Source organism: Apteryx rowi, unplaced genomic scaffold, assembly GCF_003343035.1.
Source record: "Apteryx rowi isolate R43461 unplaced genomic scaffold, aptRow1 scaffold_849, whole genome shotgun sequence".
NCBI lineage: Eukaryota > Metazoa > Chordata > Aves > Apterygiformes > Apterygidae > Apteryx > Apteryx rowi.
The window spans coordinates 266,614-279,716 of record NW_020451148.1 but is presented as its reverse complement, the minus strand read 5'-3'; the positions used below and the strand labels follow the sequence as shown (position 1 = coordinate 279,716).

General features: G+C 33.9%; 1 protein-coding gene across 1 annotated transcript in view; it reads right to left on the bottom strand.

Moving 5' to 3' along the window:
• The window catches only part of CRISPLD1 (cysteine rich secretory protein LCCL domain containing 1), a 40,949-nt gene that overhangs the window by 13,125 nt on the left and 14,721 nt on the right, over positions 1-13,103 (bottom strand). Inside the window, exons 2-9 of the mRNA XM_026090067.1 lie at positions 7,135-7,253; positions 6,872-7,004; positions 5,193-5,308; positions 4,519-4,619; positions 3,193-3,372; positions 3,040-3,100; positions 2,840-2,906; positions 2,061-2,191 (exon numbers count right to left, since the gene is read on the bottom strand). Coding sequence (XP_025945852.1) covers positions 2,061-2,191; positions 2,840-2,906; positions 3,040-3,100; positions 3,193-3,372; positions 4,519-4,619; positions 5,193-5,308; positions 6,872-7,004; positions 7,135-7,253 — 908 coding nt within the window. The remainder of the gene's footprint in view (positions 1-2,060; positions 2,192-2,839; positions 2,907-3,039; positions 3,101-3,192; positions 3,373-4,518; positions 4,620-5,192; positions 5,309-6,871; positions 7,005-7,134; positions 7,254-13,103) is intronic.

Genomic DNA, 13,103 nt, shown 5'->3' with positions numbered 1-13,103 from the left:
TTGTAAATTAGCACCTGCATTCTGTAGTAAACAGGTACTTTAAATAAGTCTGAATAATGAAGTAATACAGAATTCACAGTACAGCCTTGTAGGACAGACAGTTATTAGAGCTATGAAATTTCTGGGGATCATCTTTGTTTACCATAAAGACTACAATTTATACACTTACAAAAGTGATGCCTGATCACAATTTTTAAGGTTACTATAAAGGGTGGAATCACAAATACTGTAGAAAATTAATGAAGAATTGTGCCATGTGTGCACACACATAGAAGCAGCAATTTGCTGAAATATACTCCTAGATAGGAAGGTACAGACTTGGTCCTTCAACAGTCCATCTAAAACATTATTTTGCAACATCTGAATACCAAAACCAAAAATAAAACGGCCACAGCAGTTCAGCAATGATATAACAGGACTCTTATTCATGTGCCTAACAGACAAAACTGAGTGTAAGTCACACTGAGTTCTGATTCTCAGAGAATAGGTGCTAAACATGCGCTCTAGACTCAACAGTCTTACAGTTTTGTCACAACGCACCAAAAGATGAGATTTCAAGTGATGGGAAATTAATTCATTCCATCTGGAATATTTTCTAAAGTTTAATTACCACTACATTTGTAAGGAAGTTGGCTGATAGTACCTCAGTATCTATACAGTCAAGATGCATTTCTTAGTCAATGCCAGCAGTGCTATTCAGGTAGCCCAAATTCTAAGTCACCAAACTTTGGCCAGCCTATCTCTTTACCTTGGATTAGGTAAACCCATTGAAAAGGGAAACTAGATAGATGCCATAGCATTGTTATAAGATGAACAGCAAGCTACCTGTGAATGCAGGATTGGCTTTCGATTTCCAAGAGTTTTGCCTTTTTTCAGGCTCACAGGCATGGAAACTGTACTTCCAGTGCACAAAGGTACTTTCTTAAAACAGGAAGACCTTTAAAGTACATGCCTGCACTTCCTCAACAGTCTGGCTTTGGTTTGTGTAGTGCAGAATGAGAGCTCTAACAATTACCCATCTCCGTCTGTACACTTGGGTTCTCACCTCAACCAAATACATTGCTCAGGAAAACTATGTTTTCTTTCAGTTTGATATTAAACATATACTAACTACACAAGACAGACAGAAATAAGTACAGCAGTGGACAATTCTCCAGTATACATTAGTATATAGTGAAGTGTAGTATGCAGATAATAATAATATATTAGATTTGTGCACACTAATACTGATGTTGTCCTATCAATGGATAATTATGAATGGCAATAGCGGAACAGATATTCTCCACTTTTATTCAATGCTTTTCTTGTTTTTCTTTTAGCCTGTCAACAAGTATTTGCATCTGTTTTCCCATGCAATAGTTATGACCAGACTTCGGGCAAGCACCTGAACACTGTGATACACCTCCAAATGAAGCTTCCAGAGTCTTTGATATTATTCCATCACTGGCAAATGCAGAATTGTGCAAAATACTTGAGCAAGATATCATATGCAAATTGTGTCTTCTAAGGAAATTATCAAACACTTATATGAAGAGATGTATTTTATGCTTCGTTCACATTGCTTGTATGGACAATATGTGAGCACTTCTAAAAACAAATTTGTAAGATTATTGCCTTGTCATTTTATTGTCATGGGTTACTGTGTACATGGGCCAACCCTGAAAATATTACCAGTCCAAAATAATTAAAACAATCTGATTTAATGTCAGTATGTACTATTTTTTATACATCTATGTATTTATAATTAATTGAATTAACCAAATACTCCAGATATTGAGATTATTTAACTACAAATACTAATTTACTGCCCAAGGGACTTAGTGAATTATCACCTCCTTTTGCTTGATTATTGTGTCACTTTTCTGTATGCCATTAAACAGTGGCTAAACCTTCAAGATGGATACAATACCTGTATTTCAACATGCCTTTTCATAGTATTTTCATATTCTTTGTGATAAAAGAAGTAAGGGCAAAGCATTATTATTGCAATATATTTTTTGAGAAATAAAAAAGAAATAGGTGTAAAATTTTTCATACATTGAAATTTTATGGAAACTTACCCAATTGACTGAATGCCATTTCTATAAGATTTGATAAAGTAATTTTTCCTTCCTTGCCTAGTGACATCAACCCAACCACCTTCATTGTCTAGGATGCCATAATGGATGGCAGCTTTACAAATACTGGATTGCTGAAAAACAGAGTGGAAAAAACAATTCCATAGCAGACAAAATACTATTTTCCATTGTAATTTAACATGAAAATTCATTTTTTTTATTACAGTCAAAAGCTTCTGTCATTAAACCTAGTAGATAGCCCCTTAAGTTTGATGTGGTCAGGATAGGTACTATCTCAAATGAAGAAAACATCATTTTGCCTTATTCAGAGACAAAACAGACTCATTCACTGTAACTGTTATTTCCTATACTTTCTTTCAGTTCTACATAGTGATACAACATAATATAGGTATAGAACCGTACATTTTCAGCTAGGCATTAAGTTCATACAGGTAGAGCTGTCTTATTAAAGGAGTTTATAGGATTATACCCACAGATTGCTGTATTTTTCCTTAAGTTTAAACTCTGTACATCTGGACACACAAATTCTATTTCTGTGCAACTATTAGAGGTATGAAGTACATCCAGACAGTATACGCAGAACAAGAGAGGCAAACTTAGATAGTGTGATGCAACCTTAAACATTTGGTGTAGGATTTTATTTTTGGTGAACGCTGGTTTCTTCAAAATTCATTGTTAATACTATTTTAGCTAGTATTCCAATGAAAAAGACATCTCATTAAACATTCTATTGGTAAAAAAATCCAGTTAAAAATGCTTACCATTTCATAATGTACACTTCCAACAACTTTGGCTTTGCTATCCAAACAGCCAGCAGGACATTCATACCTGGAAAAATAAAATACAACCTGGTCTTACAAAAATACAGCTCTGGATTACAAAAATGGAAAATATTTCAGCTCACATACAAATATAGCCTTTTAAAATAATCTCAAGATGACAACTGTAAAATTTACCATACCTATTGCAAGTCGTTCCTTTGCACTGATCTCTTAGCCTTACTTCACATGAAACAATTTGAGCTAAAATAAACAAAAAGCATTTTCACTGTAATGAATTTGATACTACATAATTCAAATTTGTTGACTACTTGCAAATCAGGTAAATTCCTTACACATTTGCTGTGTGCTTATTACTTCATTTTTCTCACTGTCATCATTGCCTGTGGAGCCTGAAGGTGAATGAGTCCTCGGCCGGCTTTGTGCTGTTGCATCCTGGGCTTTGGATCGCTGCCGTTCAATCTCATTGGTTTCCTCTTCTGGTTCATGGGGAGAATAAAGCCTTTCTGAACCCTCTGTTTCAGAAAATGGGCAAAAGAATTTCTCAGGCAAAAAACCCTAGTTTTTGTGGAATGTAAATCCCTTGCCATTTTTTGGTATCATGGCTTTGTTCTCATAAAACGGTCATTGAATATGCGTAAGAAAGCAAGGAACTGCTTCATGAGAAGAAGCGCTCAAGCTTCATAACACCTCTCATGTATCTTTCTAATGCTGACCAAAGGTAGAATTTTTCTAGCGCAGACAGCACCACCAAGGTATGAAAATGCTCTAAACACTCCTGTTGTAGCATCTTCTTTATGCCATCAGAAAAATCCATAGATCAAAGGCGATATTTCTATTAGTAGTAGAAAGAGCTTTATCAAGTTCCTAGTTAACTTGTAATTAAAGGAGCCAGTTTCCTAAAAATGTACATCTGAAAAAGAGACCCTTTAATTCATACATAATGTAACTGATTTGGAAATATTCATCATTAAATCTACAGTTCTCTGAGAACCTTAACGAAGCTACAAGGGCACAGAGGTGGGGCTATTATGGTCCGTAGGAATAGATGAAGAAATATTAAAATAATAATCCTGTTTTTCAAAAATATTAACAGAAATGGATAAGGTACTTGTGTGAAAAATTAAACAATAAGAAATAGCAGCTTCATAATATGGTACATTTCAATGCTATGAAGTAAGAAAGAATAAAACCATGAAAATTTTAGGGAATTAGTAATTATCCTAGTTGATATTTTGTTTAATTAATAATGTCTTCTTGTCTTGTTCTTGACTTTTGATTATAGTAATGCATGTGGCTATGTCACTGAGCTAGCATGTTTCCCTATAAACAAATCACTGCATAGACTTCAACTATAATTTACAGAAAGATAATATAAGGATATAAATAGCATACTGCCAAAGTCTATGTCTTTGTGTACTAAAAGCTCTCAATTACCACTGAAGTCAGTAGGAGTTCAGTTCACTCCACTCCTTTTGGGGAGGCTCAGCCTCACATATGATAGTACATAAATTCATGCCATAGTAAAGCAGGCCCCTACCAGTTCTTTGGGCACATAGATAATACATTCTATTCCACTATCTTCAAGCATAATGAAGGAAGAATGCAAAAGGTTACATTTCTCTGACCACCTATAGCTGTACTGTTGAAATAGTACATACCCCTGTAACAAAGGTTTTCTCTGCAACCTCCTCCAAAACTAGGGGGACACGCAGAACAGGGGCGACCAGGTTTATAAGGAGCATGACCCCACCAGTTACCCCTAAAAAAAAAAATTAATTAGCAAACAATGAATCATGAATATTAAACAGTATTTAATATGTGAACAATATGAATATGTGAACACTTAGGCCATGATGTTGTTTTGATAAACCAAATGCACAACGTTGTTGAAAAGTCCTTGAAGAAGAAATTGAAGTACTGCTGCTGTGAGATCTTTTTAGATCAGTATTACACCATAAGACTAAATTCCTCAACTACATGACAACAGGGCTTCACTCTCCTAAATGGAATATCCTATAGAATTTGATCTTTAACTATAGGCTTCAAGTTACACATTCCTTAAAGTTACAATGGGGAGGTTCATTTATTATCCAGACAAACATCACACTACAATGAAGATCGCTGATGTTGAATGCTAATACACAGTCAGGCCAGAAAAATGAAGCTCTAGAAAATCACAAGAGTATTTGTGCAGCCAAAGCTGCCTTGAACAATACTTTACTTTGTAACAGAACAAAAAATAGAAAACTCAGACTGATTTCCTTTTGGATTATTTCCTGGATTATAAAGTACTTTGCCCCCTCAAGATATTTTTGTGTGTCAGCCTACTTACTTAGGAGAATAATTGCATACAAGATAGACTGCTTTTGGCCAAATCTGTCCCCAGATGTTCATGTTATGACACAAATTAATTGCACAACCTATTCTGCTACTTGTAGCCCAAACAACCTATGGAAAAGGAAAGAGAAAGACATGTGAAAACCAACGCTGATTAATACAAAACCAAAACTGTCTAAAAACTTCAATTTATAAAACTCAAATCGCAAAAGAGATGCTATATTCCCCTCTGTTATAAACATAACTGGGGTAGAAGTAACATTATTACAACTGACAATAGGCCATTAAGTTACATCCTTATTAGAAAGAACAACTTTATGTTGATACAAAAGATATGACTCTCATTTATCATAACTGATCTAAGTATGTATTTGAACATGCAGCAAACAGCAAATATTTACAAAATATCAGCTGAAGAGCAAATTTTTGGAATTAAAATGGATGCAAAATCTTGATTTACAAGAAGTTAGGTTCCTCTGTCCTGGAGTTCTCAGTGCAGTCTAAGAACCCAGAGAGTTTTAGGTTGGTTAGACTGACAGAATACATAGGTGTTAGCAGTGAAAGAAAGCAACATAAACATTCACAAGGAAACTTCATACACCAAGAAGAATCCAGTCTATGACAGGTAACAGGGTTTTAAATTAATATGCTTTCATATCATTGCAGTCTAAGATGGCTGTGTTCCTTTGGTCATCTGTTGAAATAATTCTCATTGCAAAAATCTCAAAATAATCTGAAAGACAAAGGCTGGGATGTTCAAAGTAAACAAATTTGACAGATGCTAAATCTACATTAATTCAAGAGAAGTGAACTGCTTAGTTCATTCAGGACTTTAAAGAGATAGGTACTATGAAGTATCACTAACACAAAGTAGTATACATACTGCATGTGAATACATATATATTGCATATGGTGAAAAGGTGCAATTATATAGGTATTTTTACCAAAATGGTAAATAAGAACATGGAGTTAACTGTGTCTTAAAATTAGGTACAATGGTAAATATACTAGTAAACAAAAACAGAAAATAAAAAAGTAATAATTTTGAAGTTTTCTAGTAATATACAAAAAATGCATGGATTTTAGTATAATCTGAGAATTATGTGCTTCCCAGTCACTGAAAACATGATTGGTTCTCCTCTGAAAAAATCTGGACTACAAACATTAGAGTTCAGGAGTACCAAATAAAGATGTTCCTACACAATTTCAAAATCTTCCTGAAGTTAAAGTAATATGTTATAACTGTTGTTTGTTCTCATGAATTCACCTAAGAAAACTTTGTTTTTATGCACTGTAATTTCTTCAGCATACTCCAAAATGGAAGGCCACCAGCTTGCCAGCCAGCACTGAGAGCAGATTGCGCAAAGGGCACGGAGCAATATCATTTAGTACTGGGTTTTGTGGGCTTTTTCCTTAAACCCTGTTAAGGAAGTGATATTTATGAGGAAGAAATCTAAAGATTTCTATGACAACCCTACTCATCGTCACCCATGTCCAATGCTTGTAATTATGAATTGTAATAAACCACAAGTCTCTTTTATGTTTTTGCACTAAGGAACATACTGTAAGATTAATGCTGTGATATTAATAAGTTCTATGTGTCATTCAGTGACCTAACTGGAGATCTTGACTACTCTTTTCCATAGCTGAGAAAAACCAAACCCACCTACATACCTGTGTGTAATGTGTACAAACAGGACCAGAACATTTGTAAGGACAATATGGGTTGCATTCATGAGGATGTGGATAGGTGAAATCTCTCACTTCATCATACCATGCTTGGACATGAAACGTTGGAGGCCTATACCTAGGAAAAGCAGTAACAGTCTGTTAGATCACTAAAAAGCTATACCTTCTTTCATTTTTCCTTTAAGTAACAAGCAAATTTTGTGAAATTTCAAAAAGCATATATATTATAAAACAGTATCTTAAGCTACCTTCCCCAGTGCGCCCCCAAATTTTGTCCAATTGATGGAAGGAGGCTTGCAGGCCCATGCTCCCACAGACAGGTTTCAGCCCAGGATTCTGCAGATCTCTCCAGCTCTGTATCCCATGTCTGAAGTTTAAAAGAAAAGAAAGAGCACATCTTCTTAGAAATATTTGACGGGTATTTCATGTATTAAAAAAAAAACAAAAAAACCCACCAACAACACATAAGACTGTCCATTTTTTAAGTTTCTGTAACTGGGGAAGAAGACAAAAGAAAAAAAAAGGACTTTACAATGGCATGCCCCATTTGTTTTACATAAGAAATAGAAATGTTTTCCCCAAGAAAGAAAGTTTTAATCCCCTCACAGTATTCCCCCTGGAAAACGCATGCAGACATGCTGAAGTGAATAAAAGACAAATCTGAAACTGAAAGGCTTAGTTCAACTTTYCAAGCTAAATCAAGAGCATTTTCCGTCTTGTGAGATTTCTTTTTAGTAACAGGACCTTTTCTTAGCCAAAAGGGTATTATCCAACACACTTTCAATATAAGGCTTTATTTCCTCTACACCAATAGTTTATTTGAAATGAAAGTGGTTTTCTCCCTCTTTTCTATAATCAGCTTTTGTTGAAATAACATACAGTGCAAACAAAACACGAGAGGACTACAGTAAGGTTGTCTGTCATTGGTTTTATGGCTATGATGGTAAAAAGGGAGGCATTGACCACATCAGTAAGAGCAAGAGATTTCCGTCTATAAAGGCACACTTAGAACAAGCTGAATACACAAACTATGAATTATTATTTATTGCAATATCCCTTAAGGGATATGGAAGAATAGGCAGGACAAAGGCAAATGCAGGTTTCTCTCATCTTTCAAAAGCATACTTTTGCAGCACTCCTCCTGTAAAATTATTATATGATGTTGTATAAGCATTTTTTTTATTATTTTAAGCTAGGGTTTATTCAAAGTGGTCCTTTCTTAGGCCAAGCATCCATGCTGCTGATTGACTTTTTAAATCTCCTAACTGATAGTTACAGAAATATTTTCCAGATATATGACTGGCTAATACCAATACTCCGGTTAGGAAACTGAAATATTTCCAGGAGATAAACCCATTTCTTGATAGAAGCACAATTATTTCATCATATGTTCAGACTAAAAGCTTCTTAGAGTGAGACTGTGTTATCTAAATAAATCAGTATTTCCAAACCCAAATTCCCATGCAGACACTGGAGATTATGTCTACAAATTTCTGACACAGACTGAATGAAAAAATCACTAGTACAACCAAAGAATATAGAAGTATACCAAAAATTTTTCATGTGCTATAATTTATTTTCTTCTAAGCTTTTGACATGCCATTTTCACCTTTTTAATCAGATTACTCATTAACAGCCCCATATGCCCTTGGTTATGCAAAATCATGATCATATAAAGACTTCAGTATCACTCAGTTTAATTCTAGAATATCTATTTCCAGTTTTGCTCTTCCATTTTGTCCATTATTATCAGTATTATCAGGTAGTAAGATATTTAAAGTGTAAATTTTGACTTCAAAACTGCAATGTTTATTATGACAATTATTCTAACAATATAATAATGACAAAATAAAACTTTTAATCAACCTACGTATGGATCCAAAACCCATTGACGTTAGGAAACAGTAGGAATTTTCTTTTCACCCTACTGGGCCAATAATTCAATGTCATAAGCAAGAGGATTCCTTAATTTCCATAAGACAATATTCTAATCTTAAATCAGGAAGTTTTATATGGCACTTTTTGCCTCCTCCACAGTCATTCCTGACAACAGACCCAGAAATAGGATGTTACATGAGCCATGGTGGCAACTCTGCTCTCCCTGAGAATATGCATATGTGCATGAGATTGTCTCAGASAGGAAACATGCAGAATTAATTAAGGATAAGATGTCATAGCTTAAAACTCATTATGAGGTAATAACCCTATTTTTTACTATGTTATAGAGATTAAATATGTCCCATTGGTGGAATTAATCCCTAGAGCCTATTTTTATATGAATTCCTGGTGCCTCTAATCAAAAACATCCTAGGAAAATGAACATATTGCTTAATATGGAAATAACTGTAGAACTAAGAAAACTCTGGAATCAGATTGAAATTTTGAAGTTGTCAAATAATATTTTTCAAGTTAGAATATTTATTAGTGAAGGACAAAGAGAATAAGAAACCTAAACTTGAAGCCAAAAATAAGTCTCCATGAACACAAGTTTTACAATAACACCAGTGACCTCTAATTCATTTTAAAAATGGGCAACTTCTCAGAGTCATTTCACTTTGATGCTCAGTTTTTCTTTCTCTCAAGGTTTTCATTTACTATTGCTTACAGAGAAGTAAGCCTCATCATAATGCACTTTCCTTGGAGCAATTTCATTTATGATTCTGCTCTGGAGTCATCTAAGAGAGTGATATCATCAGCTTTCCTTCATCACTGCCCTTCCATGTCAGTCATAATGACAAGTCTAATGCCAGAAACTCCAGAGTCTTTGGTTCAGGTCAAATATCAAAGAGGGAAAGGTGGAAATGAAGTAATGGGAAAGTCAGAACTGAGCTCATCACAATTTAGGGCAGGTAGGAGAGACTCAGGAAAATAAGATCCTTCCTATACAAAGAATTTTATGTTGATAGTACCTCCTTTCCTTAAACAGCCTGAACTTTGTATCATAAAGTCAATAATTAGAGGATTAAAGACAAGTTTTGTTTCAACTGAAAGGTTTCATATTTCATATATATAATGAAAAATTTAAATTAAAAAAGATATTCTAACTAGCCCTAACTATAGGCTAGGCAATTTTCATTTATTACTATATCAAAGAAATTTTTCAAAAGAACAAATCTTTTAACTGTACTACTAAGAAACTCATTATTTAGCCTAATGAGATGCACTGCTTTAATTAGCATGGTAAATTTTTACATATAAATATTGAGTTTTTCATTATTTATTCAGTTATAAACAGTTTTTTTCTAAACAGTTCTGACAATTTTATAACACTGTAGAAAGAACATGATCCTTAAAACTTCATAATTCATATTTTAATGCCTTTATAAAATGTCTGAGATACTATTTCATGGGAACTGTCTCAGAAATCAAAAATTAATTACAAATATAAATATGTATATATTTTATCAAAAATATGCTATGAAATTTCATAGCACAAATTTCATACACTCAATTTATATTTAGGTTGAATCACTAAAATTTTGATGAAAAGCAATTAATAAAACATTTTATGAAAAAAAATTCATCAGAAATCCAACAGTAAAGATTTGCTGCTGCATAAGGATTGAATTCAGCAGAAAATGATGCTACATCTTGTTTTTCTCTCCTATACATGTACCACTCAACAAAGGTACTTCAGAACAGTCAGCTGTTCAGGAAATTCTGTGTGTGCCATAGAAGAAAGGGCTCATTCATTTGTTTCTCAAACCTTTAACATCCAAATCCCTTATTTCTAAAGCCAGATATAAAAACTACCAGTCATGGATATATTGCATATATAGCTAGCAGAGTTTATAGTCAGAAAAGGCTGCCTATTATCCCACCAGCCAATATTTGGTTAGACTCATTGTTTCTTTAAATAAGAAGGAGGTCATGAAGAAATATCCACCTACAACAGTATGACAAAACAGTGGTTCTTCTTCATCCAGACTATGTTTGAGTTTAAACATGCTCAAATATGCAATAATGACTGCTGTTGTTACTGGATCCAGTAAAAGCCATTTCAAGTATCTTAGTGTCAAACCACAGTACACAGTATGTAGGTACACCAAGAAGATTAACAGGATATATTTTAATTTCTTCTTCATTTTAATTATTTAAGTATTCAGCTTTGGGTGGTATGGAATAAGTCTCAAAACTATTACACATTCAGATGTAAAAAAAATTTGCCAGTGTAAGTTCCATATTGGACACAAACTCTTAAATTGCAGTATTCATTGTTCAACTTTCTCATCTTCTCATCAAAGCTACAGCTTCCTGAAGTGTCTATAACAGAAGCTAGAAGAGAAATAAAACCTCTTTTAAGTTACATCAGAATATAGGAAGTATTCTGGAAGAAAAGAAAAAAGGTCCCAGTTTCAAAGAACTTCCTAGAGATCCAAGTTACTTCCTTGATTGCTAAAGACTTTCCAAAAAAAAGTGTGTGTGTGTGTGGGGGGGGGGGGATAAAATGCCAATAACCTTCTACAGACAGTAAAAAAAAGGTAGAAGGAATTAGAAGCCACAGTCTCCAGCTCAGGTCTCCAACTTCTATCAAGAGAGAAGCAATCCAACACAAGCCTAAATCACACTGTAGACAAGCAAAAATTTTTCTGAATCTCCAGGATCATTCTCACATTTTTTTTAATAAAAAAGAAGAAATTGAGGTCCTGACTTCTGATGCAGTTCTCAGGAAAGCTTTATCTTAAATTTATATCTGACTACTCCAGTGACACAAAAATTTTACACAAGTTTTAATGACATTATGCATAGGTACTGTATTTCTCAAAACAAATGAAAAACTTATAAAACAAATCTGACAGACTGCAACCCCCTCTCACTACTATCATAGAAGAAATTAGCTTAAAGACATTTTTTAAAAGGCCACTTCTGTAGCCACATGTATTTGAAACTTAAACAGTTCAAAAGGCTTTCCACTATTTTGCCAATGCACCTAATCATTCCTTTAGAGACTAGATCAAAAACAGGAATGAGCTGCTTTGAGTGATTCTATCTTGAGTTTTGTCCTTTTTTTCCAGCCTTTAAAACAGGATATCCAAATTTCCTTCCCCAGTTAATTACTATGATTAAAGTCATATGAAGAGAAACTGAGAATGTTAATTCTAAGAAATTAAAACACCAATAGTTTTAAAGTGTTTGTATTCCAATCTAGCTAGATTAGCTTTAAATGGAATGCATTTTGTAATATTTCTTCTGTGCTAGCACACATACTGGGCTGAAACAAACACAAACAAACTATATCAATATAGAAAACCTACCTCCTCACTGCAATAGCAATTCGTGTGTTCTTAATAGCATTTCCATGTTTTATTTACATGATGTCAAGCTTTTAGCTTCAAACAATGAAAGCATCTCCTTATGCAAAGAAAGATATACACATATGTTTTCATGTTTCATTTCATTAAATTTAAAAGGCTTTTGTTCTTCCAGTGCTTCCTTCATCCTTAAAGCATGGTGAAGAAAAAAAGGTAAAGGAGGGAAAGCAAATATATATGGAAAGGTTTCCAAAAACACAAAAGAAGTCCATTCAGAGCAAGTTACACAATGAAAAACTTCAAACAAACAGTATATACCTAATAAGCGTATCTTTTCATAACAAGAAGCTTGGCATTTAAAAAAATGCCGGAAGAAGAATGGAGGAATACAAAGAGTCATAGCAACATAGGTATTTCCATCCTACTAGAAGTGGGCATTTCTCATGTTTCAACCATAATATCATTAGTAATATTAAATCTGACACTGAAATATATAATGCACCAACATAGTTCTGATGTTTTAAAGTTCATTCAAAAAATTCTTCCATAACATTCTTCATTATCAGCTGGTATTTTACAGATTTATACTAAGGCCTCTTCTAAAACAACTTAATGCTTTGAAATAATTGGTACAGAAAAAGATTAAAAGAAACCTCCACATAGCTATAGACAGGGATTCTTATACTTGAAGAGGGGCGAATAAGACTTTCAAACACAATTATATTAAAAAAAACAGAAAGTTGGGGGATTTTTCCCCCCCAAAAGATGACTGTGGTCTGTTTGAATATATGTGTACACTGTACCTGATTTCTCAACCACTAGCTCCCTCACTCATGCCCTAACCTAATGAGTTTTTAATGAATTTGGACTATAAAATTTCTTTGGTAAAGACGATATACTGATGGGAGCACAAGAAGATGGAAGTGCAACTAGGCAGCTGATTCGCAGGTCTGACAAGCATATTG